Here is a 27,303-nt window from a genome sequence, read left to right on the forward strand (position 1 = left end):
CATCTATAAAGTGCCAGTCACTGGACGAGTTTATAAAGATAGAGAGATGATAGATTAATTAGATAGAGAGATAGATAAACAGGTAACAGATAGGTAAATAGGTAAACAGGTAGGAAAGTAAATAGGTAGGTAGATAGATGATGGATAGGTAAATAGGTAGATAGATAATAGATTGGTAAATAGGTAGAAAGGTTTTAATATTTTCTTTTACCTGACAACTATATTATGAGCCAGGCATCATTAGCTCTATTTCACAAATGATGAAACTCATATCTGGAATTGTTAAGTCATTTTTCCAGGCCCACACAGCTAGTGGCTGATGGTGCTAAATTTTAAACAAGATCTTCCCATCTTCATAGCCTCTGCTCCTTGGTCAAATAACTTTGCTCTCACCAAACTGGTTCCGTGGTGGAGCACGGGGAGGCTCACATGACAGAAGCTGAGTTTACCCTCTTACCCCTTGCCCTGCACACCCTGACCAGGTATGAATCCAGCTCTGGCTCGTCTGGCCTTGCTGTCCTGAGCAAATCATTTACACAGGGTGAGATTTATCTTTTCTTCTTCTATAAATTAGATCCTTTACATCCACATAAAGAATAAATGGCACTATAACAGCCTAATCATTATTGATCCTTTATGCATCAGTCACTAATCTAAGTGTTGTACATGTATGAACTATTTAATATTCACTATCAAATAGAAACTATATAATCATCACTCTGTGGCTAAGAAATCTAGGAGAGGTGAAGGTACTTACACAGACAGCCCTGCCCAGGCCCTAAACTGTGTCGCTTCTTTGTGTGAGATGGCAAACATGGGACAATCTGGAAGGACTGTGCTCAGCGTGTGATAGACGCTCACTGAACAGTGGCTACTATGAAGTGACTATTATTTCAGCTTCTCATAAAGTTGCTCAGAAAGCCCTCAATCAGACCAGTGAGTCACTCCCATTCTAATGTGTCTATGTCCCCAAAAGAACTGGTGTAGAATGGCTCCTTGTTTCTGAGCCTGCAACACTTGAGCATCATAAAAAATAGGGAGTCTCGTATAGTGCTGGTAGGAGTATAAATTGGTACAACCATTTTAGAAGATAGCATGGCACTAACTGGTCAACTAGAAAAAGTCTACCCTCTACAACCCAGCAATTGTGTATTCCCAGGAAAAACACTTGTACATGCACACCAGATGACTATGTAAGACATTCATAGCAGCACTGATCATAATTGCTTGAAAGAAGAAATAACCCAAATGCTCATCAACAGCAGAATGGATTAAAAAAGTGGCATGTTCACACAACAAAGTAGTATGCAGCAACAGAAGTGAACTAATTATAGTTACACACAAAAACATGACGTTGAATGAAAAATATAGGAATGGAAAGATTTCATTCCATCCATATAAAGTTCAAAAGCAAGCAGCATTAAGCCATATTGGCTAGTGATACATATAGGTGGTAAAACCATAAAGAAAGGAAGGATATATTTAGCATAGAAGTTGGGATAGTGGTTATCTCAAAAAGGGAGGAAGGCATTGGAATCAGCTAGGGTTTCTGGGATGCTAGGCCATGTTGTATTTAGTGATGTGGATGGGGGTTACTTCACAAGTCTTCTTTAAGCAGTACCTATGGTTTACACGTGCCTCTCTATGTATGACGTGTCTTTCATCCCAGCCCCAGCAAAACAGACAAATAAACCACAATATCAACAGGCCAGTCACAAGTGCAAGAGATTGTACTAGACTAGCAGGTAATTTTTGTGGTTGTTGTTTCATTTTGTTTTGTGTCTGCTGTGGAGTTTTTCTTCACATGTAATTCCAGGCACATGCTTAGTAAGTACAGCAGGTAAAGGCAGAGCTGCTTGGGTGCAGAAGGGGTTTGGGATCGAAGTCCTGCTGCTCAGCCTCTCGCCTACCACACTTGTATTGCTTCCAAGTTTCCTGCTCCCAGACACCTGGCTTCAATACTTAGCTCAGGTCTGGGCTTTCCTGCCATTTGGATGCTGTTACAGGATTTGCAGCTTTGCCTGCTCTTCTAGTCTTCATATCACCCATTATCTCAGGCAAGGACTAGCCTCCTCCACCTGCCACCCACCCCATCATGCTGCCTCTAGCCAGGCCAACTCCCAGTCCCTAGAGCAGATTTACATGCCTAGATATGTTTTCCTGCCTTAAACCCACCCTAATACTTTACTCCTCAAGCTGCAGTTCACATATTCCCTCCGCTAGCAAGCCTGCCCTGGTACTCTAGGCTGGAACATCATACGGCCTTGCCATCTCCTCTTCAATTGTTTGCTTACCTCATGGGAGCACTCTGAGGATGGGAATTCCATTCTATTCATTTTTGCATACTTAGCACATAGTAGGAACTTGGGAAAGTTTTACTGGAAGAATTATTATTTTAATTGAAATATTAATGCCTTGGAATATTGAGTCTTTAGCTTAAAGAAAGCCTGGGACCAGAGGTGCTAGGGAGGAAAAGATTATAAGCACAGAAATCACGAGCCCCTGCCACTCACCTTTGATTTCATTCAGAATACCCCTGCACTTGCTCTCCGACACCCCCAGCCTGACGTAGACCTCTTCAATGGCAGCACCAATTTTAAAATCGTTTTTGGCACAAGCGTGGACGTTGCTAAGAGAATAATCTGAAGAAACCAAAGAAAGAGGTTTATGAGCAAAGGTAATGCACTCTGCTTTTCCCTGTGATTGACTCCAGAGGCCTGTCCCTTTCTGGGTGTCACAGGGACTCAGGTTCAAATTAGTGGGTCACCAGCCTGATGACCAGAAATACAGGCAGCCACTGGCACCAGGGCATAGACTTCCAGGGCTCAGACTCTACGTCCCCTCTCGGTCTCCTCCCAATACTCTCTGAGGATTTTTGCTGCCCTCCAGAGTGGGGAAGTGCTCAGAGTAATTTTCTAAAAATGTGACTCGTTATCAAGTTTCCAGGGATAGGTCCAGTGAGTACAGAGGCTGCTGCAATCTGCCCACTCTCCCCTGACCCACCCTTCTCCAATCTTTGATAAAGTAACAAAAGCTTTTAAGTAGTTAATTGAGGTAATGCATATAAAATGTCTGGTGTAGTACCAGGCAAAGAGGAGGAGCCAATTTCCTTTATTTTGTCTTTCTTTTTGGACTATTTTCCACTTATTTCTCCCTAATTTTCCCCGAGGCATCCTGCTCCCCTGGCCTTTCTGAAATCTCAGACATGGCTTGTAAGCACCTTTCTGTAGCACTTTGAGGCCAGTGCAGGGAGAGAAGAGCAACTTTGACCACTAGGGTGGTCCAACAATGTTGCTGTAGGTTGGTTTTTCCCAAAGCATATTTCTTAAAACATGAATCCCATGAGAGAGCAGTAGGTGTTCCAAGAAAAAGAGTTTCCCTGGTTAATCACGCACGACAAATACTGCATCAGAAGAGGTGGCGAGGTCATTTTACTGCAGTACATTCATGAAACTCTAAAAGTGGGATCTATTATGTGTTTCCCTGACTTACTTGATTACGGAGCCCTTTTGTAGGACGTAATTTGAAACTATAAGGAGCACTTTTGAAACCACTGTTACGAAGGAAGGTCATCCTGGTCTTGGCAAGACTAAGGCCATACTGACATAAATTTATACCACATACCATGTATCCTCTTGCAAGTACACTGGACTTGTAACCAAGCCCTGGCTCTGCCACTGTGTGACCCAGAGAAGTTCACTTAACACAACAAGTGCTGTGTTGCAGGAAAGAATACTGGATTGGAAAGCAGGACTCATACCTTAGGCTTGTAGTTGACTACAGTTAGCAAGCTCCGGGATATCTGTATGGAGAATGGATTATAGAGGGGAGGCGTGGGGGTTGAATATGAGTTTGGAGACCAAGGGGGTAATCTGGGGCCTTGCTACTTCAGTGTGGTCGATGGGCCAGTGGCAGCAGCATCACCACAAAGCTTGTGAGAAATGCAGACTCTCGGGTCCCACCCCAAACCTATCAAACCAGAGCCTGCCTCTTCCAAAGATTGATGCCTAATTCACATTGACATTGAATTTCAAATACAGAGCTCTGGTCATGGGGTGAGCTTACAGTAGTAATAGTAAAAATAGAAAACATAATTTGGAGATAGAGTTGATGGGACTTACAAATAGCATGGAAGAGAAGAAAAATAACAAAGTTGACTTCTAGGTTTTTGGCTTCAGCCACTGGTTGGATGGTGGAATCATTTCTGAGAGGAGGATGACTATGGAAGGACTATATTGGGGAAAAGCAAATCCGAAGTCCTCTGGGGCACGTTAAAGTTTGTGATGGTTGTTACACGTGCAAATGGAGATATCAAGAAGCCATTTCAATATAAGCTATTAGGTGCAGGGAAGAGATCCAGGATGAATATATGGGTTAGGAGTTATCTGCATTTAAAGGCTGAGGAGGACTGACATTGACAAGTTAAAAAGAGGAGGAAGAGGAATCTGCAGTTGAGACTGTGAAGGTATAGAGCCAAGGAGCTAGAAAAGTAGAAGTACAATTTATGACTCTTCCCCCGACTACGGATATCAGCTTTTCCCCATCAACTCATTGTTCCCCTGTGCCCTGCCAGGAAAGCCAAGGTCCCCTGGGCAGCGTACCTGCTCTCTCCATGGCCTCTTTGTTCATAATGAGTGTGTATTCATAAATGCCCCCGAGCACGGCCTCAGTGACGTAGTGGGTCCCGAAATCGCGGAAGAGATCTCTGTACTCCCCGTAGCTGTACTCCACGGGCAGCCGCTTGACTCTCTGAAGGAATTCGTAATGCAGCATGAGGCTTCTGGGTTTCAGCTTGTAATGTGCCACTTCAAGGTCAGAGCGCGCGTGCAGAAACACGCTTTTCTAAATGAAAGACCAACATGGGAAAAGCAGACCTTTAAAGTTAGGAATCTGGAACGAGAAGATGAACTTTACAAATACCATCCAATGTTCTTGGCCTGGGGTCATCACTCTTATGATTCCTTTAGGATACTTGAGGGAAGACAGCCTCTCTGACAAGCTTTCAATTCTCATAAATATTCCGACATCCTTTTCAGCTTGGAAGAGCTTGCTCTTCTCTCTCCTCCTTACTGTAGCGAACAAGGGCAGTGGAGGGTAAGGGCAGCAGGCAAAGCAGGGGGCAGCTGGGGCACACGGGGCCACTCCGAAGGGACACAGGAGTTGCTAACCTGCAAAGGCACCCACTTTACTTGTGCCTTGTAAACTCCGGGAAGAAGAGCTGCCCGAGAAAGAGTAAAAGCGGTGCTTTGGGAAGGCTAGTTATGGCATCATGGGCAGGAGTCAGCAAACTGCAGCCTATGCACCAAATCTGGTGTCCGCTCTTGTCAATAAAGTATTATTGGAATGCAGCCACGTCCATTTGTTTACGTATTGTCTGCAGCTGCTGTCTTGCCACGATGGCAGAGTTGAGTAGTTACAAAAGAGACCCTGCAGTCTCACAAATCCTAAAATATTTATAATCTGGCCCTTTGCAGAAAAAGTTTGGTGACCCCCTGATGTATGTGATGAACTGAAAGTTGGCAATGCCAGATGAAGTATAAGCATCTAGGAGGTATTACTGCAACCCAAGGTGAGGGTTTCCTAGACTGTGGTGTAGGCAGAGGAGAAGGGGAAGGTAGGAAACATCAGTGAGGTGCACTCTGCCCCAATCCTAAATCCTTCAGCTCTGTAAAGCCACGCCAGCTCTGCTGGTGCCTACCACCCAGGCCCCTCACTTTGTCTCCTGGCTTGCTCTTGTCCCATTCTAGTCCTGCCCAGTGTCCCCTGACTCTCTTTCTTCCCCTTTATCCTTCCTACCTAAGCAGTCACTAAGTACTCTGTTCATTATTATTTTTCCAAATATTGCATCTCTTCTTGCTTAAGTTATTATAAAAACTTGGCCATAATCTCCCTTCTTTCTCCAGCTTGCCTTCCATACCCCCATCAGAGTTGATACCCTGACACTCTGACAGTATTAAGATAATACTTCTCTGCACTTAACACAAAACCCTGCATTGCTTGCGGTTGCCTCCAGAAGAAAATCAACTCCCTTACTTTAAACATAAGACCGTCACAACCTGTCCCCCAAATGCCTCTCTGGCTTCAACTTCTACAACCTTGAAGTTTTTCTCTCCATACATTACTATTTTCCACCAACCACGATATCCATCAGCATTCATCAACTTTTCTCTGTTCTCCAAACCTGCCATTCTCTTTCATGGTGTAATTTTGCACATGCTGTTCCTTCTCCCTGAAATGTTCTTTCCGTCTTTTCAGCCTGACACATGCCTACTTAACTTTTAAATCCCTACTTAGCCATTGCCTCCTATTTGATACCATCCGTGAGTGTCCCAAACATGCACTCACATTCCCTTTTCTAGGATTGCCTCGCACTTACTTATGTTTCCTTCCTGGCATATGTCATGCTGCATTACAACTGATATAAAGAATTCAGAATAGTGTATCTGCTTACATGCTTACCTCTCCTGCTAGACTGGGAACGTTTAGGTGCCCAGCCTCTAGGGTAATGCTTAGCACAACATTAACATCCCATAACTGCCCATTTGAATCAGAGAGGTGGCAGGGAAGGAGGGAGAGAAGGAGAAAGAAAGGAGTGAACAGATAGCATCTTTTGTTTTCCCTCCTACCAAGGTAAGTTTCTTTTAGTCAGTCCTACGCTTCATTGCTACAGTTCATTCTTGAGCACCTACTAAGTGCCATTCTGAGTCCAAAGACGGAAGAAATGGTTTCTGCACCCAAGAAGTTCACAGCCTGGAAGATGAGGAAAGATAAGCAAAGACAGTAACAGTCTAATTACTGTTTGCTGCCCATTTGCTGCTGATTAATACTTTAGCAGCAGAGACCTTTCTGAGCCCTTCGCCATTTCTTTTATTCTCTGTGAATCATTGTAGACTTTCAGACTTGATCTCTCCCATATTCCCTCCTGATTAATTCACATCACGCCCATATTGAAAACTCTCAGTGGCTAGAGAATAAAATGTACCTTCCTCACCCTAGAACTTAAGGTTCCTCAAATTTACCTGTCACCTGCCTCTCCAACTTCATGTTTTGTTTCTTCCCACTCTAATTACTCCTCTTCCACCAAATCACAGGCTTTGCCTTTACCTTCTGGGCAACAGGGAGCAGATGATCTGATGGGATTAGTATGATAGAAATGTTTCTCTGGCAGCACATGTACGTGAAAGGGAAAGTTGGGAGACAGAGACCATTCAGTAGAGCAGAGCAAGAGATGAAAGAGTCTGGGCTAATCAAGGTATGGTAGGCGTTAGAATGACAAAATACTGAAGAGTAATGCTGGAGAGTAATGCTGGAGGATTTGTTGACCAACAGATGTGGAAATGAAGCAAAGGTGAGACCCAAATCTAATTCTGCAGTTCTTAGCCTGGGAAAGCAGAATGGAAAAAAATGCCATTAATGTGGGTTGAACATTTAAAGAGGAAGAAATTGCTTTGGAATGTCAGCAAGGCATCCAGGTGAAGATGCTAGGAAAAGTGGGCAGGGTGGGGCAGGGCTGGAGCTTAATGGAAGGGTTAGAGGCAGTGGGGAAGGCTCCTAGTTTGTGCCTGTAATGGAGGTGAGTAGAAGAGGGGATGGGGGTCTGGGGGAGGTGCGCTGTAGAGTAGAAAGGGAAGACAACCACAAATAAATAAAGAATAGGTGGGTCTATGAAACCCAGGAAGGAAGGTGATAAGGAGCAGAAAGAAAGCAGGAGAAACAGGAGAGCGATGGTTTGGTCAACTCCACCCAATGCCCCGAGAAGTCAGTGAAGAGATCTTGGGTGACCTTCCAGAGAGGAACTTCAGCTGATATCCGGGACAGAAGTCAAATTGCTATGGTTGAAAAGTCTCCAGAGGTGTTTTGGTCTGGCACAGCTACATCTTAAGCTCATTGAAAACCCAAGGAAAAGCTTATTAGAAAATGAGAGAAAATATTAATATAGTTACAGAAGGCCATCTCTGCCCCACCTCTTCAAAAAATAAGTTGGTATAAGACTAAGCTATTTCTTGTTGAAAAGATTTTGAAGACAACAGAAATATAATAGGTTGTTAGGACTAGCAGTAATGTGGAATAAAGACACGTCTGTGGGCATGAAATTTCAAAAGAATCCATATGCTATGGTTTGAATGTCCTCTCCAAAACTCACATTGAAATTTAATTGCCATTGTAACAGTGTTGAGAGCTAGGACCTTTAAAGGCTGATTAGGTCATCAGGGTTCTGTGCTTATGAAAGGATGAATGCTACCATCTAAGGAATGAGTTCCTGATACAAGGATTAAGTTCAGCACCTTTTTTCTCTTTGTCTCAAGCACGTGCTTCCTTGCCACGTGATGTCTTCCACCATGTTATCATGAAGCAAGAAGGCACTCGCCAGATGCAGCCCCTTGATCCTGGACTTCCCAGCCTCAAGAACTGTGAGCCACATAAATCTCTTTTCTTTATAAATGATCTGGTCAGTGGTAGTCTGTTATAGCAACATAAAATGGACTAAGACAACCTGTAAGTTTAGAAGCAACAAAAGGGTACTTACAGTATGAGAGAATCGTTTGGTTCGGCTAATATAATGTTTGCCTTGGTCACTTTGGCTCTTAACACCAATTTCAAATATTCCAGTTATTTTAAAACCCAGACTGAAACTAGACTTGCCAATTGCTTTCGTTATGACGTTGTGCTCAAAATCTGAGTACGATTCATATTCTGCCAGCGCAAATTCATATTTGCCTTGGGTCTAAAGGAAGAAAAAAGAAAATGTTTTTATTTCATTTGACTCAAATCCACCCTACTCTTACTATGTGCTGGATACTGGATTAAATGTTCTGGATACAGAAAAATCGGGGCCAATTTGTGTTCCCACCCTCAGACCTCCTGATTCAGTAGGAGAGACAGACCTATTCAATAGTGTGTGTTGAAGCCCAGAGGTTGGTGCTTGGTTTGGATTTCAACTGGCAGAAGTGCAAGGGGACACTCCAGGCTGTGGGCTCAGCTTACGCCAAGGCATGGAGGTGGGAAGGGCAGGAAGTGCTCCAGGAACTGCACGGATTCCAATGTGTGGTGAATCAGAAGATGCGAGAGGGAGGGGAGAGGCGAGGTGTTGTGAGAGGCTGTGCTGGCATCAGAATGTTGAGGCTTTTGAATTACTGCTCTGAAATCTGGGCTTAGTCCAAAGATGAGCCAGCAGAGGAAGAGGCTGAAGCTCAGGAAGATCATTCGGGACAGCACAGTGGTTGGATTGGAAGGGACACATTTAGAGCCAGAGGGACCAGCCAGTGCAGAGGCTGTGTGAGGAGTGCAGGTGATGGTTGATGAGAGTCTTGTCTACAGCAGTGTCTGGAATGAAGTGACAAGGGCAGGAAAATGTCTTGGAGAGAACTTAGGGAGCCATTTGCTCCAAAATTAGTGTTCCTCATCCTGTGCGTGGGGGAACTGCCTTGGTGGCCCTGGAGTGGCCAATCCTGAGTCACCTCCATCTCCCCTCCCATTATCTTGCAGATACCTGCAATTCCCAGAAGGGGACACAACACCTTGGCTGCTGCAGGGGATGGGTGGGTCGGGGGGAAGCGGAAGTGACTGGTGACATGGCGTGGTCTGCAGGAAGGCTACTGAGATGTGCCGGTCACTGTCCTTGACTGGCTGGATGACTTCAGACAACCATCTTGACCTCTCTATGCCTCAGTTTCTTCATGTGTAAAATGGAGACAAAAGTGTCCCTCCAGCAGGCTTGACGTGAGGACTGAGCCTGCACAGGTAAAGCACAGCTCGAGGCCTGGCACAGCCTCAAAGGTTGCTGGCTGTGGACCAAGGAGACTTTATTTATGCTGCGTCCTGCCAGGCTGGGATCTGCCGCAGAGATAAGTGGCTGCTCTGAGACCCACCCTTGAAAGCAGAGGCTTTGACGATGACCCTGGCACCCAGATGGAGGCATATTTGTCCCTAGGCTAATTTTTTCTCTCTTGGCCAGTAAGTGTGGGGGGTGAGGGGGGGGAGAAGGGGAGGAGGAGGAAGGTAGCAGCCTAGCCTAATTTGGAAGTGGAAATTACCATCAAGGTCCTCTAGTCCAGCCCCCTCATTTTACAGATGAGGAAACTGAGGCCCGGAGTAGAATAGGGACTTAGCCTTGGGTAAAACTGGGGTCTGTGGCAGAGCCAGGCCTGTGGTCCCATCAGATCCCAAGTGTGTGTCCTGCAGTCTGTTCTAAACTGCACTCCCTGTGACACGGGCTTCTAAGTCTTTACATTAGTTATAACAGAGGCTTCCACTGGTAGAGCGTTTTCCAACCTGGGATGCTTGGAACAATGCCTGCTTTTAACAGGCAAGGACCTGGTCACAGTGATAACAGGGACAACAGCCAGAGTTAACATTTCCTGAGGACTCACCATTAAACCAGATGCTGTGCTAAACACACATATTATCTCACTAATCCTCTCCTTGCAGGGTAGGACCTTATAACTCCCAATTTAAATACAGGAAAACAGAGGCTCAGAGCATTTAGGGGTACACAGATGGTAAGCGGCAGAGCCACCAAGTCTGTGTGACTCCAAATCTTAGCTGTTAGTATGATTGCTGCTATTATTACTGCTACTACCACACCCCTACCATGACTGCACACACCACGGCATCCACACCACTAGAGGAAGGAACAGCCCGTTTTACATATGAAGAAACTGAAGCTCAGAGACACAGGGATGCAGCCAAGGTCGCACAGCTAACAGTGTGTCCTCGGGCCTTGGGTCCCTGGCAGCTGGGTCCTCCTTTAGTGCTCCTTCCACTGCTGCCTGGCTGTCACTTACCTGTGGCGTGTAGCTTTCCACATTGTATGGCTTCCTAAACCTCGTGTTCAGGATGTAATGCGGGGAGCATCCACCAGCGTAATACCTGTGATCCAGAACCGGGCCCTCCAAACTGTTGGTGAACAAATTTATCCTGTAAGGAAGTCACAGAGATGGTGAAGAGGTTAGAGTTTGGGGTTGTGTGACCTTGCCTGGCCAACCCTACTCAATGAAACCAAAAATTCCTTGGCACGGCATTCAAGGCCTTCACTATCTGGTCCAAACCAGCTTTTCTGCCTTCATGACTGGCCACTCCTGACCATGACAGCATGCCCTGGTCCCCAGCCATGTGGAGAGGCTGGTTGTTGCTCTGTTCCTTCCACAGTAAGTGCTGTTCCCTGGGCCCAGAATGCCCTTCCAGTCATTCACTGTTTTATCTTCTACTTGTCTGTCAAGATTGAGCTCTATTGTCACCTACTGCAAGAAGGTGTGACCAAAGCCTGTCGTGCCTGAGCACCTCACCCTAGCTGGACAAGAGGCACTAACAACACCCTGGACTTGCTACATCATGAATTTATCATTCTGCACCACCACAGTTTCCTTACAAGAGTGGGCTTATAGACTAGATGCACTCTGGAGCCAGACAAGTGAGATCAAATCCTTGTTCTGCCTCTTACTAGCCAGGTGACCTTGGGCAAACCAGTTAACCTCTCTGTGCCTCAGTCTCACCCTATGCAAAATGGAGACAATGAAAATACTACCACATGGGGATGTCGTGAGGATCACGTATGTCAATATTTATTAAGTACTTAAAACACTGTGTGGTCTGTGGTCAAGGTTTGCTTTTTGTGTGTCTGTCACCCCCACTAGACTGTGAGCTCTTTGAGGGTGGCAGTTTTCTTAATTTCTGTAAGACCCCTATCATCATGGACGTTCAGAATAACTACTATTTACTGAGGTTTAACTGGTGACAGACACAGCAGTGGGTGGCTCCATGCAGCATCTCATTTAGTGTCCTGCATCCCTGGGCAACCGTGTTATGATCTCCGTTTTAAAAGGGAAACAGACCATCCTCCACTTAGACACCATTCTCATTGCCTCCCAGGGGAGCCTTCCTTCCCCATCTCCGCCCACAGGAAGCCCTTTTCTATCGAAAGGAGCTCTGTCTCCCGTCAGCTTCCACCCACTGGCCTTGGTTCTCTTCCTCACCAGAATTGTTGGAGGTCTCTTTCCCATGACAGATGTCCATGCATCATGATAATGTATACTTATTTATCTTATTTAACAAATACAATGTGGTTATTTATTTTATTTAACAAATGCAATATCGTGCTTACTTTGCAAAAGCACCACCTTCATCAATGTACACGTGTTGGCTCATTGAATCCAATCTTTATGAGGTAGGTATTATTATTTTCCCCATTTTACAGATGAGGAAAGTGAGGGTAATTGACTAGCCAAGGTCGCCCTGCCCGCAGCAGTTGGTGGGGCTGGGAGTTGAACTCCGGTGGTTTGGTTCGAGGACAGAGTCTGTATTCTTCCCCCCACACAAGCTGTCTCTAAGTTAATCACAGTCACATTAGCTTATTCGATCCTCACGGAACTTCCAAAGAAGGGCTTTATTAACTTCCTTCTACAGATGACAAAACTCCAGCACTACATAGATAAGTGCCTCCCGGAGGTCCTGGGGCCAGTGAACTGTTCCTTCTGTCCCTCCTACGGGGTGTGCTGCTGGCTGTGAATCTCTGCCCTACCGCCTTCCAGCTGTGTGACACCTGGAACTCAACTTTCTGGGTCTCAGTTTCCTTACCCTGGAGGAGAGGATTCTAACTAGCTAATGAGGTGGTCCTGAGAGAAGCCCCACCCACATGTGAAGAGTCTCTCTCTTCTGAGAGCCGTTAAGGACTGAGATGTGATGTCTGCTTAGGAAGGTGAGTCCAGTCAGGGTCGCCCTTCCCCTGCCCACGCTGCAAGGCATACTCTGACTCCTGCTACACGTGAGGGGAGGGTCTCGCTCTTCCACCTGCGGGCTGAGAAGCTGCAAAATGTGGCAAGAAAGTAGGCAAATGCCAGGCCAGGGTGCCTCCCCCGTCCTTGCTCCTCTGAGCTCGCCAGAGGATTGGACCAACGCAGAGGTCCCCAGAAGCTTGAAGCACAGATTCATTGCGTTCGTATCCCGAAATCCATTCCTTCACTAACTGTTAGAAGCCTCTCCTCTCAGCCAGGCCCAAGGGTGGGACCTAGGGATACAGACGTTAATAAAACCTACCTTTCACGTTGCCAATAGAATTCAGCAGAAAACACTTAGGAAGCACCTAACACAGTCACATTGCAGGTTTGAAAACAAAGGTTCATCCCAGCCCTCGCGTAGCAGCCCATGTGGTGTCCACACACAGGTCTGGCTCAGTGTCCCTGAACTAGCCCTTCTGCTGCGGGTCTGTCCAGGGGACATGCTCCTGGAGCAACTTGGAACTGTCCTCAGAGAGCAGCCCGAAGCGTCCCTTTACACTAGTCTTTCTTTAGAAAGGAAAGAGCGGAACTCTGTTTACATCTGCTTTCTCCCTCTCTGGTCTCCAGAATCCCATTTAATTCTGTGCCTTCTTGTCTACACGACAGAAAGACAATAACTTACCCACTGGCCAGACTGCCAATTGCCCAGTATTGGTCCATTTCATGCTGACACTTTTTATAAATCCTTCTGCAGTTCGCCTCGTCTGACTGGTCTCCGCAGTCATTGTCCCCATTGCAGAGAAGTCTGCGGTTTATGCATCTCCCTGGGATGGAGAGAGGATGTTAGCCATAGCCACATGGCTGTCAGGAGAGGAGCTAACATAGTATAGGCACCTACTAGGTGCCAGATGTTTTGCTGGGCCTTCAATGCTCTGTTTTAATTAGTCATCACGTGTCAGGGCAGATTGGTTATGGCACTAGCAGTATATTTCCCTATTATCCCTACCACCACCAAAAAAAGGCCAGTGTTGTATTCCTGAAAGCACTTAGAGGGGATTATTTAGAGTCATTCTGTGAGGGCGGGAATAGGCAAAGTGCCTGAGAGGCAGAGGCCATGTGGCCAGACAGGAGGGCAGTGTGGACTCTCTCTGGAGCTGGAGAGAGCAGGTGGGTTTGGTAGGTCCTGCAAGCAGTCATTAGCGGTGCCACCTTTCATGTGTTACCTGACCTCCCTGCCTCAATGTACTCATCTGTAAAATAGGAAAGTCATCATACCTATCCCATGGGGTAGTGGAGAATTTAAATAAGTAAAATAATACCGACTCACAGGAAGTGCTATGTTGGTGTTATCACTAATGTTGTCAGTGTTTTGAGGGCCAAGTGCACATTGCTAGTAAATATCTGCATTGGGATTGGAAACTTTAACTATCTAATCAAAAATTCTTCCCACAAACACATACTGTCTTCAACAACCATTTGGACTGTGAAAAAATTATCTGTATCACTTTTGCTTCCTATTAACTTTTTTCCCACTGACTTGACTTCCTTTTTTACTTGCATATTGCTAGGAGATACAGCCCATAAGACAGGTGATTCTGTTTCCTTAGATGTATCTGATCACTTTTAACCAATGTTCTTGTAGTGTTAATAGCAGAAGAATAACAATCTGGTCTTCAAATGTTTCTTACAAGGCATTTAAACTAAAGCCTGCCCCAGTAACAGTATGGCTTTGGCCAGACTCACAAAACACTGGCCATAACGAGTCCATGGATACACTGTAAAAGTCTCTCAGATTTATTGGATGGAATTTTGCATTTGCAATAAGCCCTAGAAATTGCTCTAAGAATCTCTAAGATATTTCTTGAAAGATCCCAGTGCCCAGGCCACATGGGTACAGTAAAGGTAGAGAGTTACAACTTCCATCTAAATAATTTGGGTCAAAATACCCTTATTTTTGCCAGAGACTTGGAGCAATAGAGAGGCATATCTTTGCTTAGGTTTTCCAAATGCATGAGTTGAAAAATGAATATTTATTTAGTTTTACAGCAAGTGGTTTTTCATTTTTGTATTCCTTCCTTCCTTCCTTCTGTCTACCCTCCATCTTTCCTTCTACTTTTCTTTCCTTCTTTCTTATAATCAATAACCTTTATTGACTATATTATGCCTTAATGGATGTGGTGATGCAGAAATGCAAATGACAGGGCCTATCTTTCCAAAGAGTTCTCAGAGATAAATGATGCTAACCATTCTGGTTAACTGTTTTAGGTTTTGCCACATTGTACTCAGTCCCAGGCCACTCGGAGAGCTAGCAGAGCTAACAGTCTACAAAGAGCTTGCATATCCATGATGTCACTTGATGCTTATAACAGACTTGTAAGGTGTTGACATCACCCCTGATTTTCTGTTGAAGGGACAAAAATGCAGACAGGTTAAGCGACTTCTCCTAGTCACAAAGTCTAAATAAGACCTGATCCAAGACTTCTGATTCTGGCACATATACTTTTGATGTCCTTAATGTCAATGAATGTAATTTGGATTCCCAAATTTCTAACTGAAGCTCTTTCACTTACCTGCTGTATGTTCTTGGGCAAGTAACCAAGTCTCAATTTCTTCAATTGTAAAATGGGGATAATAACAACACCTACGTGATAGGGTTATTTTTATGAAATAATACATGAAAAAGGAGGTCAGAGATTTGGGGACAAGGAAGCTTCCCGGCCTGTCCCCTTCCACTCCTACGTCGATTTATACCTGTCTGTGGACACACGAAGCCTTCACATCGCACTTGACTTCTGCATGGCCTGGTGGTAACACAGTCTTCCACTTCCTTGTCAGGGGAGTTGCACAGGTCCCCATGGAACTGAGCGGGCCGGAGCAAGTAGGCATGTCTGTACTGTAGCAGAAAGGAGCAAGGTGAACAAGGGCAGAGCCTTGGGGGCCCGGCGAGCTGAGGGATGCTCTGTGCAAATGGGTCTTGAGCCAGGACTCAGGCTGAAGTGTCTGATTGCTGCTCCCCAGCCCCTTGCACTTCCCCCATTATCTGCACTTAAGGGTCTTTGTTGCGACTGGCTGTTTGCCCGACCGTTTCTCCAATTGCACTGTGAGCTCTCTGAGGGCAGGGACCTTGCCTTTGATCTCTGCATCTGCAGTGATCAGTCAAGACTTGCTGAATGTAGAAAAGTCAAGCTTTGGAATCAAAATTAGTAAATGGACTCAGGTGGCTCATTCAATAACAAAAACAATAAACAGTCTCTCAGCTTAATTACTCCAATGAGATAATTCAAGTCTTCTCATTTATTCCTTAAGGCATCAGCACATTATAATTGAAAAAGAATGAACTTTGGAGCCACAACTGGCTTTACTACTTTGTAGTCATGTGATATTGGGCAAATTACTTAACCTTCGTTAAGTAATTTACTTATTTACTCAATTTACTCATCTGTAAAATGGGTATAATGAATTATCTAAATGTATAGCTATGAAGTTTAGATTATATAAGCTCACGTTGTCTGGTACATGGTAGGCACTCAATTTTTTCTATTTATTTTTCTTTTTTATTATTAATGATTATTAGCAGTCAGTATTGTTGTATCTCTACCTTCTTGTTCATTTATTCCAAAATTATTGATTTGGTCACTCAGTGTTGAAAAAGGTAGGTGTTATTTTCCTCTGCTTATTGTTTGTTTTTACTCATAATCATGTCATCCCGCCTGCTCTCAAGGAGGTCACAGACGGTGGTGGTGGGCCCCAGGCAGTGACAACACATGCAACGGCTGCCATGGCCGGGTAAAAGCACAGTGCTCCGTGTGCTCCTGGGAGAATCCCCCATGCAAACTTAGGAGACAGTGGAAGACATCTGGAAGAAGTGACCACTAGGCTGAAACTTGAAGGCACAGTAGGAATGTCAGGCAGACGTGGAGGACCAGCATGAGGACAGCAGAGAAGAGCGACCTAGGTAGGGGAAATTATTGAGCCAAAGCTGAGAGATCTAGAGAGGATGTGGCATATTCCAGAAAACAAAGAGGCATTCATCACGGCTGGAGAGAAGAGTGGAAGAGGGAGAGTGATCAGAGTGGGAGGAAGACCCAGCTGGGAGCAGATAACACACAGCCCCACAGGAAGGGGGATTTAGTATTTCGTCCTGGGGAAATGACAAACTGCTTCAGAGGAAGGAATTGATCAGATCTGGGTGGTTTCCAAATGTTAGTTGCAATGAAGATTTTGGTGCACAAAAGAAGGGAAAACCTGGATAGCAGCCGCTTTGCAGAGTGAAATATTAACAAGCAGAGTTATTACTCGTATGGCATCTGTACTCGTGGCTTTGGAAATCCAAAAAAGAAATACAGATAACCCTTTGCCCACGCTCCTTTGCACTTGCAGAGGGTCATTCTTTTTGGAAGGCAGAGCCTGTGAGGACAGGGGCCAGGCCTGCAGTGAAGACTGCCCCCAGGCTCCAAAGGCAGGGTGGGCTCGAGGAGTGTGGAAATGATGGAGGAAATGCATCTCCCAGTTTGAGCTGAGAAGTTTGGCTGATCCCCCACTGGTAGCCCTGCAGACAGGGGCGATGCCAGCTGGGGAAGCCTCTGCAGCACACTCAGGGTAAGGTGCTCTGGCCGGCTGCTGACTCACGCTGAGTCTGCCTGGTTTATGGCGCAGATGAAGCAATTATCCAAATAATTGGATCAATGCTGATAACTTCAGCAATAAAACCTACTTTGGGAACTGAATGATCCTGCTTGGCTGTCTCCATTGATCCAATTAACTGCATAATTGTCCTGGGCCTACTTCCACAGCCTCTTCAGAGTCTCAGCCCATGACTGGTTTGGTTTCCCAAGGATCTGGGGAAATAGCAACCATTATCTTGTCTCTGACACATCTGCTGTTCTCAGGGCTAGGATCCTGGGTCAGCCCTCCTATGGCAAGGGAGGCTGAAGGACAAATTCTGCAGAGATTGTGTGTGTTCATTAGTAGAACACTAGACAAGGAAGCAGTCAGTGGCCTGAGTTCAAGGCCTGCAGTTGCTGCTGGGCGAATCCAAGAAGTCACTTACTGGCTCTGATACTCTGTTTACCTCTCAGTCTAACAGAAAGTATAACAACAATCCTCCCTTCCTTACAGAGACTTTAGAAAATCAAATGAGACCAAGCACCAAATATTTACAAAGTACCTACTATGTGACAGAAACTGGCCTACACACTGGAGAAACAGAATTGAATAAGCCTTCACAAGTTCACTGCTAAGTGAAGCAGCACAGTGTGGTAAATGCTAGGATACAGAAATGATACGGGGCTATCGAAGCTCCTAAAAGCTTGCCTTATAAATGGAAGTGGAGCTGAGGAGAAGTCAGGAGAGTGGGCAGAGTTCCAAATTATAAGTAGGTGTTAGCCAGTGAAAGAAGCGGGAAAGGCCTGAAAAAGCGGTATGAAAAAAAGCCCGGAGAGAGTGACGTGGTCAGAGAAGTGCAAGGGTTCCGTGTGCTGGGCTGGGGATCGTCTAAGGAGATGCAGGCCAGGCTAGGTCCCGGGGACCCTTGAATGCCATGAGTCTGGACTTGATCCTAAGGGCCAGGGGTAAGACTTTGAATGGTTTCAGTCTGGAGAAGGACAGCTCAGACTTGTAATGTGATAGCTTCCCCCGGGTGCACCATGAAAGATGGATTGAAAGAACAGGTTTAAGGCAGGGAGCCCAATTAGGAAGCTGCTGGAGGAAGCAAGGATGGATGTGCTTGGAAAACACTGCAGGCACAAAGGAAGGATCCGATTGCTACTTGGAAGCACAGAGAAAAAGGATTCTTTAATTAAATCAGCCAACATTTAATTGAGGGCCTACTATGATCCAGACCCTGTAGGCAATGCCTCAACAAATCTTGCTGAGGTCAGGGCTCCTGGAAGCTTAGAGCTTCCCAGGCTTGGGCACTTACCCTTTTCTTCTGACAGGGATCACACGCAGTCCAGGAGGACCAGCTGGACAGCTCGCAATCAATAGGCATAGGGGTCACATCCACACTCCGTGTCTGTCTGCTCTTAGCAAAGCTCTTGTTGACTACACTTGACTCAAAGGAATGCAGCCTTTCACCTCTAAAAAGTCAGCATGAGAAAAGAGAGTCAAGTAGCAGCAGGGAATTAAGTATACAACCACCTATCCATTCATTCATCAAATGTGTATTTGCTCACTTGCACAAGGCTATTAGCTTATCATTCCAGCACAGGTTAATTCATTTAACAAATATTTATTGAACACCCAGTGAGTGCCTGACATTATGGCTAGCTATGGTCAAAAGAGTATTGAACTTGGATGAGAAGACAGTCCGTTAGCAGCTGGATATTGTGCTTATTTTTTTAACTGTATGAGCTTCACTTTTCTCATCTATATAATGGGGATAATTATACCTACCTCGTAAACTATTCCTAGGATTAAAAATGACAGTATATGAAAAAACACTTTATAAACTCTAAAGTGCTATAGATATTCAGGGAATACAACCACAGCTAGATGTATGATCTTAAGCAATTTGCTCCCCATCTCTGGGCCTCTGCTTTAGCTTCTGGAAAATGAGAGGTTTGGGCTAGATTGTCTTTAAGAGATCTTTTGATGTTAAGAGTCTATGAAACATTTGCTGAGAATAAACTGTATTCAGGGTATTGTGCTACAGGGGATACAGAGAAATATGACACAGGTTCTGCCTTCTGGAAGTCACCGTTTGTCTTAGAGTAGGAAAAGAGAAAACATCTCATGTTTTAGCTCTATAGGACTTTACCCAGTAGGCCAAGTTTTTCAGCATGCGTTGCCCCATGGCCAGAGCTGTGCTTCAGAATGCGTGAATGTGCGCAGGCCGGGTAGGAGTCAGGACAGCCTGGCAGCAGGGAGGAGGCTGGCACAGCAGTGCCAATGAGTGGCGTGAGTCTGAACCACTGCAGTGGCTGAGGAGACAGGATGGGGAAGACAGGCATATGAGATGTTTCTCAGGTGGAATGGATTGAAAGTGATTGGTAATGGGGTGGCAATGGGGGGGTGTTAGAAAGAAGAAGGAGTTTAGGTTAATATTTGTTTCCAGTTTGAGTGCATATGTGGTGGGAAACGCAGGAGGAAAGGAGAAGTCCTGTTGAGGAAGATGTAAGTTTCCCTTGGTGCATGCTGAGTTCCAGGTGCCCCTGGCACACCTATGTAGACTCATTCAGTAAATATTAATAGTTCCTACATGGGTTTGGAGGGCAGAAAGAAGGAGTTGTGCTGGAGATAAAGATCTGACCATGAAAAGCTATGGAAGAGGATGAGACGGGTCTTAAGAAGAGAAGCAAGCCAAGGACCAGCCATTGGGGACCATCGTCACCACTAGCAGAACAGGAGAGACAGGTGCCCGGCCAGTCCAGGGTGCAGAGAGTCTATAGAGGTACGCGGGGGTGAGGGCTGGGGCTGGTGGAGGGGCACACAGCAGATGGTGTCACATCTGCAAAGCAGTCAAGCCACATGAGACCTGAAATACGTCCAGAAGATAAGGCAGTGCGTTTTGTTCGGTTCCTGGTGCACAGTGGGACATGTGTGAGTGAATGAGCATGCTCTTCCATCTGCCTGGGCCTCCACTTTCCCCCTCAGTAAAAGGATGAGTATATCATGATTCTTGCTTTTTCTTCTATCTGGAAGAATGTATTACACTGTAAGATTCTTTGTCATTTGTGTTCTTTTCCAAGGCAAAAAAGAAGTCAAGATGAGAAAATGAAGAGGTTTGCTGAGCACCCATGTCGGACATGTCAAGGCTGTGCTAGGTGTTTATCCATGTTGTCTCGTTCCATCCTCCCAGCAATGCTAGAAGGCAGCTATGGAGCACTGCCTCCCGGACAGATGAGGCAAGTGGCCCAGAAGGACAGTGACACGTCCACCATCACGCAGCTGGTATTTTGGGATGTGAGGCAAGGTCTGTTTGACTCTAGAGCGTGTGCTTTGTCCACTGCCCCATGTGCAGGGTAGGGAACCAGGCCAGCATTGGCTCCAGAAACCCCCTCCAGTCTCTATGTGAGGCCTCTTCCATCCCTGTACCCAAGATTGAGTCATTAGGGAGAAGAGCATCACACAGTTTTCACTGTCTTCAATACATAGGATGTCACTCCAGACAAGGTCATTAACGATACGTTCTCACTTGGCAAAAGTCCTAAAAAGAGGATAATATTAACTATGGTGAAATCCGTGTCCGTGACCACCCCAGAGACCTGCAAAAATCAATTGCCTAGTAAAGCTGGATCTTTAATGAAAGGTCAGAGACTCTACTGGAAACCACAGGTGGATACTTTAAAAATGGTTACTTGAGGCAGGAGGCTGCACGCTAGCGGGGGGCTTCAGAATGTGTTCTTATCTACTAATTTGCCCAGGTTTGACAAAACAATATTGTCTGTGATTTGGCTTCTCCTAAGTATGTATTTGACAGCTCTGCAGGGTACCCTCTTCCTATTTCAACTGCAAAACAGTTGTATTGTGTTTTCAGCAACTCTCAAGCCCACTCCGGGGCCACAGTTGAGACCGAGTGGATAAGTAATGTACATACGAGCTATTAAGAGTCACAATTATTTTCCTCTCTGAGATCTGAAAGCTTGTTAATGGCCAAGATGATCACTTATAAAAGGAACTTGGTAAAAAGTAGTTATAACCACCAGATCTCTCATTTTTATACCCGATTTTCATTATGGAGGTGGCAATATAATGAAGTAATCAGCTGAATAAATAGTATGTTTGTAAATTGCATGGGATGAGATGTGTGTGGTTTATTAGCACTACAAAATGCAAATCTGAAAGAAAGGCTAGCATTAAATAGCATCTTGAACTCCTAGGAGTAACTGGGAACCCCCCAAAGGCCAGGTCCCATCAGGGCCTTTCATGCCTATGAATTGCTGTGGAAACAAATCCAATAGGCATTTTGACCAGCTGACTTAACTGCCATCATTCAAAACCCTTTGTATGCTTTTAAAGCTGAAAAGTTAAATATGCCTAGAGAAGTACAAAAAATAAAATAATAAACACCCATATACTCCCACCCAGACTGGAAATTGTTAACATTTTGGACACTTGCTTCAAGTCTTTTTTTTTTTTTTAATAAAAAAAAAAATCCCGGTAGATTTGACATCTGCATTTTACAGGAGCCCCAGTTCTACTTCCTTCCCCCTCTTCAGAGGCATCTATTGCCATGAATTTGGTGTGTACTCTTCCAGTCTCTTTTAAATATTTTATCATTTGTAAACTATATAGAGTATTGCTTGTATGTGCTTTCCTCTTACTATACATATTACTTGCTTTTGTCAATCAACATTGCATTTCTGAGGCCTAGACATGCTGATTCATAAAGAGATCTAGTTCATTTCATTTCTTTTACCTGGATGTTCAACCCCAGAACATATATTGCATTTATTTTATTTTATTTTTGAGACAGAGTTTCACTCTGTTGCCCCTGGTAGAATGCAGTGGTGTCTGGTGTCATCGTAGCTCCCAGCAAACTCAAACTCCTGGGCTCAAGCCATCCTCCTGCCTCAGCCTCCTGAGCAGCTGGGACTACGGGCATGCACCATGATACCCAGCTAATTTTTCTATGTTTAGTAGAGATGGGGTCTTGCTCTTGCTCAGGCTGGCCTCGAACTCCTGAGCTCAAATGATCCTCCCACCTCAGCCTCCCAGAGTGATAGGATTACAAGTGTGAGCCACCACATCTGCATCTGGCCTTCTTTTTCTTTTTGAGGGATATTTGCATTTTCTCAGTGTTTTGCAATTGCAAATAATGCTACAGGAAACACCCTTGCACAAGTCCTTGAACATGTGCTCTCTCCACTTAAGGGCTGGCAAGGAGGTATCTTTCCTCGGTGTGCAGGGAATGCTGTAGCTGGCATTAGGACATATTTCATTTGGCCCAGGTCTCCCACTCTCTTCCTAACAGACGTCTCTGATCAAAATAAAGATGGATCCATCCAGTACGGCAGGATTAGGTCAGCAGTAAATTGCGAGCCATCAGCTTATATAGATGGGGTGCATCAATGTATTTTGGCTTTCCGTAGAAATGCCCTGACACAACAACTTTCTTGTCACACACAATTTGTTAGGCAGCTGCATTCCCTTTGCAAACAGCATCCTTTTTCTTTGCTAGAAGGGGCAGCTTCTGGGTGGCAGGTTTTCAATTTCTCTTCTCATTGTCGTTTGCTGCGGTAGACATGAAATTTACAGCAACATCTCAAGGCAACAAATGTGTGTTCCAGAGATAGAGAAACGGCCTGGGCGGCTGGCAGGTCCCATACACGACGCATTAGTGAGAGGCAGAAAGATGCAGAGAACGTGCAGGGACTCTGGAACCTGAACAAACTGGATTTGAATCCAGAGTCTGCTGTGTATCGAGTGAGCAGCCTTGGGACAGTTACATGATTTCTCTCAACCACAGCTGAGTCTCCCTCTCTGTGAAACCGTAAACAGTAGCTTGCACCTCAAAGAGCTGTGGGGATTAGAGCTAACATTTCAAAGTGCCTGGCACAGAGTGGCAATAAATGACAGGTCTATGACAACGTGATGATGATTTCATCTGAATTGATTATAGTAGTAAATGAAAAAAGCCCAAAAGACTCTTTTAGGTACTGTGAAGGCAGTGTCAGCATTTTCTGTTCCAGAACTAAAGACTGTTGTTCTCCTTCATGGATGGAATCCAAATACCTGCCATGTTCAGGACGGCCCCGTGGGAATCACGGGTCAGACACTAAGCCTGGATTCAGGCAAGGGTTAGAGGCTCACTAAACATGAGAGGATCACTTTTCCTCCCTAAAGACCAGTTTGTTCTTCTGCATGGTGAGAATAAGAGGTAACACCCACCTTGTGATGCTGTTGGGGGGATTAAATAAGGTTCCCCAGCCTGCACGCTACTCATCCACTGGCACCCGCACTCCCTATCGCAGAGTGAACATTCCAGTGTATAAATAGATCCTGTTGCCCCTTTGCTTCAACACTTCAATGGCTCCCATTGCCCAGAGGACATGGTTCAAGCTCCTTAGCTGGTACTCCAGGGTCCCCCAGCTCTGCCTGTGGTCTGACCCCTGCTCACACCTACTCTACCTCATCCCTTCCAGCTGCCCACCGGGGCCTGTGCTCGTGGCCCACTGAAGTGCACGGAAGCTTTGGGAACAAGCCAGCTCTCTCACCCTCCCATGCCTTTCCCCGTGCTGCTCCCTCTGCCTGGCACACCCTTCACCCCCTTGGCCATTTGGCAAACACCTGCTCATCTGTAAAGATGTGGCCCGAGCACTCTCTCCTAGAAGCCTTTCCATACCCATGCCCCACAGAGCTGATCACTTGCTCCCCGATTCCTGCTTGCCTGTACCATCTCTTGCAATGGGACACATGGAATACACTCACATGTTAGAATGTGGACTCTTTGTGTCTTGTTAATAATCTCTGTATCCTCAGAGCCCAACGAGGGGCTTTGCACAGAGGCAAAATGCTGTTGGTAGGGTTGCTATGGTTCCCTTAAGCCTTCCATTCCAGACACACTTCCTTGGATCCCGAATGCTTTTCTGTGTACACGTAGTACATATAAGGAAGGCCATGGCAGCTTAGTTATTCTCTGGCTAAATCGAGATTCTTAATTATCCTAACAGCGATTATTTATTGAGTGCCCAATGGGTGGTGAATACTCACAGTCCTGTTCTTGGGGTGATGCCTAATGGGGGCTGAGTAGGCAGCAGAGCTGAGACCAGAGGGTGTGTCCAGTGGGCACTGGGGACCCCTCACACTCAGTGAGAGGTTGTGCCCAGATAACAGTTGTGGAGTAAGTAAAAGGAATGACATTACAGTCTCTGTTCTCATAGGAGCACTCACAGGGAGGCCTGGGAGGCCCGAGCACTTCAGGATGTCATGGTAGGGGCTTCTCATGCAGCAGGAGGGTCCCCCAATTTTCAAGTCACTGGCTCTTCTTTCACTGGAGCTCAAGTTTGAGCTCTCACTAAGATCTTTCCTTTAGCTTGTTTTGCACCCTATTAATGATGAAATAAATCAGCTAGCATTTAACTGCTGGAGACATCTGGAAATAGAGAGAGGGGGAGTGAGAGAGGGAGAAGTGGGAGGGAGAGAACCTGAGAACACAAAGATTTGGAGCTGAGGAGCAGGTAGAGTGGGTCGCTCTCCTTTATTAAAATCATTCATATGAATTGGCTCTTTTTCTCCCCATGCACAGCAAACTTTATTTTGCATAAAGAATCACACCGTGGCTTTGTTCAGAATACAGAGCAAATATTCTATTCTTCTCGGCATGACAAAACACATTTAAACATGTCAGTTTCTTATGGGAACTTTTGTTGAAGTTAGCCACTCAGTTCCACAATCATCTGAAGAAAGTTATTGATATTATTTTATCAGATGCGTGCAAATTGCTTTAAGAGATGTTCCCCATTCAACAGACGTGTGGCAAAGAGACGGCCAGCATTATGTGGCTTTATAATCCCTGTCACATTATTGATCAAGGAGTCATTTGTAACCGTCACTTACCTGGAGCCAGGCAAACTGAGACAACCCAGCACAGCGCAGAGAAGAAACAGCTCCGCGGGTGCCCTCCAAGCCCATGTCCTGGATCTCTTCATCGTTTTCTATGTGACAGGAGATGCTGCCAAGGCTCCTAGATCCATGACAAGCCTACACAGGGAGAGCCACTGTCAGCTTCTGCCCCCCTAGAGCAAACAGCTCAGCAAAGTAAACAGAGAGCCGCCAGTGCCTGGAAACTCCTGAGACTTTGCACAGACCAAAAACTTACCCGTGACTCTGGAAACCAATGAGAAGCATGGAAAGCCCTGCAGTAACGTGTTCACTCATCTGCGACAGACTCTGGGGTGAGTCACTGAGAGGACAGGCCGTGGGTGAGGTCGTGAGGACTGTGGGCTCTAGCTGCAGACTGCCTGGATCCAGGACATTCTCTGCCACTTACCAGCTTTGGGACCACGGACAAGTTACTTTACTTGTAGGGCTCACTTTCCTCACCTGAAAAACGTTGAGAATTAAATGAGTGAATATAAGCAAAGTACTTAGAACAGGCCCCTGTTGAGCACCCAGACACGCAAGCTATTTCTAAGTAGAATGAAGGGTTTGGATTCAGGCGGACCAAGGTTTGAATTCGATTTTTGCCTCTTTCTAGCTGTGAGATTTTCAGCAAGATGGCAAGAGGCTGTAGGGCTCTCACCTGAGTGTAAATTCTTTCTGTATGATTCACCAGCTGTGGGACCCAAGGCAAATCACTAACCCTCTCTGGGCTTAAGTTTCCTCATCTATAAAACGGGGACAATAATAGTACCTACCTCACAGGGTTGTTGTGAAGATTAAACTAATCTGAATATTCAGAACACTTTGAGCGTTGCCTGGCAAATACTCTGTGCTCTCTTTGCATTTGGCTCGTATTCTGATTGGCTGTCTCTGTTTCCTCATATGCGAAGTTGGGAGGACTGTGCCTACCTGTCACTCAGAGTTGGGAGAGTGAGATGACACACCAAGTGTGAAATGCTGCACAGATAGGCATTATAAAAATAACTGTAAGAGAATAATTATCCAAATATGTGTTGTTTTTGTTATACAGCTTATGTAGAATTTCATTCTATTTAGGGGGAAACAGCTCCCCTGACCTTTCTGGGAAGTGAAGTAGAGTAGGCAATTGGTACAGGGAGACTGAACATTCATCTCTAGCATTTGTGAATGTCCCTGAAGAGCCACGAGTGATAGTTGCACATGAAAGGAGCTCAGTAAATGCCTTTGCCCTTCACCTGTCACCTCTCCCACTTTCAAGGTCAGGGGAGACCCGCTGTCTTTGCTCTAGGGCTGACACAGCTGAGGCAGGCATCACTCGCGTATGGCGACTCACGCTCGTCTTACTCGAGCCTGGAGGAGCACGCCCATGTCCATCCTTTTATCATTCTGGATAGTCCACAAATTAGCCTGCGGAGCCTCACTGTTAAACCGGATTAAACAAAAATATCACACTAAAGTGCTCTTGAAATGGCCTAATCCAGGAAAACATTTACCTAGAAACCTCTAGAAATGCCTCCTAGATTGCTCATGACCAGATGTGGAATGGGCGTTTTCCCATTTTCGGTTCCAGCTTGGACACAGCATGTCAGCCCTGATCCGTGACCTGTGCCCACTCTGCCCGTGGCAAGGAACACAGGGGTGTGGAGAGAGAAGCACTTTGCCAACTCAAAGGAAATATACAAATGATGGAGGCTCTCAAGCCTATCTTCCTCAAAACCATCACTGAATCCCCCAAATCAACACTAAAGTCCAAGCTGCACTAACTTGGCACTTACAAAACCGATCTGCAGCCCTTGAAGGGCTGAGTGTCCATAGCGGCTGACGGTGCTGCCGCGGTCCATGCTGCAGGGGTGGGTGAGGACCCTCGGGGGGCAGAGGGGGCAGGCAATGTGTGAGGTGGGGCTAGCAGAGAGAACAGACTGGATTTGATCTCCTTAAGTTACGTAATTGCTCTGAGACTCTGTTTTCTCATCTGTAGAATGGGGATCATAATTTATTAATATCCACTGCACAAGGTTGTTTGAGTGTTTGTGTGAAACATTACATCCTTGACCTCTTTCCTGATGCA

At 45.6% G+C, this 27,303-nt stretch overlaps 1 protein-coding gene across 2 annotated transcripts in view; it reads right to left on the reverse strand.

Moving 5' to 3' along the window:
- C8B (complement C8 beta chain) overlaps window positions 1–25,419 on the reverse strand; it is a 38,569-nt gene extending 13,150 nt beyond the window's left edge. The window contains exons 1-9 of one of the 2 annotated variants that reach the window (XM_069480061.1): window positions 25,212–25,419; window positions 23,164–23,387; window positions 18,634–18,790; window positions 15,465–15,606; window positions 13,396–13,537; window positions 10,785–10,917; window positions 8,528–8,725; window positions 4,602–4,842; window positions 2,514–2,642 (exon numbers count right to left, since the gene is read on the reverse strand). In XM_069480061.1, coding sequence (XP_069336162.1) covers window positions 2,514–2,642; window positions 4,602–4,842; window positions 8,528–8,725; window positions 10,785–10,917; window positions 13,396–13,537; window positions 15,465–15,606; window positions 18,634–18,702 — 1,054 coding nt within the window. In that variant the 5' untranslated portion in view covers window positions 18,703–18,790; window positions 23,164–23,387; window positions 25,212–25,419. The remainder of the gene's footprint in view (window positions 1–2,513; window positions 2,643–4,601; window positions 4,843–8,527; window positions 8,726–10,784; window positions 10,918–13,395; window positions 13,538–15,464; window positions 15,607–18,633; window positions 18,791–23,163; window positions 23,388–25,211) is intronic. The other variant, XM_069480060.1, reaches the window with a different exon arrangement.
- Window positions 25,420–27,303: the final 1,884 nt, after the last annotated feature.

This window comes from Eulemur rufifrons, chromosome 8 (assembly GCF_041146395.1).
Source record: "Eulemur rufifrons isolate Redbay chromosome 8, OSU_ERuf_1, whole genome shotgun sequence".
Lineage (NCBI taxonomy): Eukaryota > Metazoa > Chordata > Mammalia > Primates > Lemuridae > Eulemur > Eulemur rufifrons.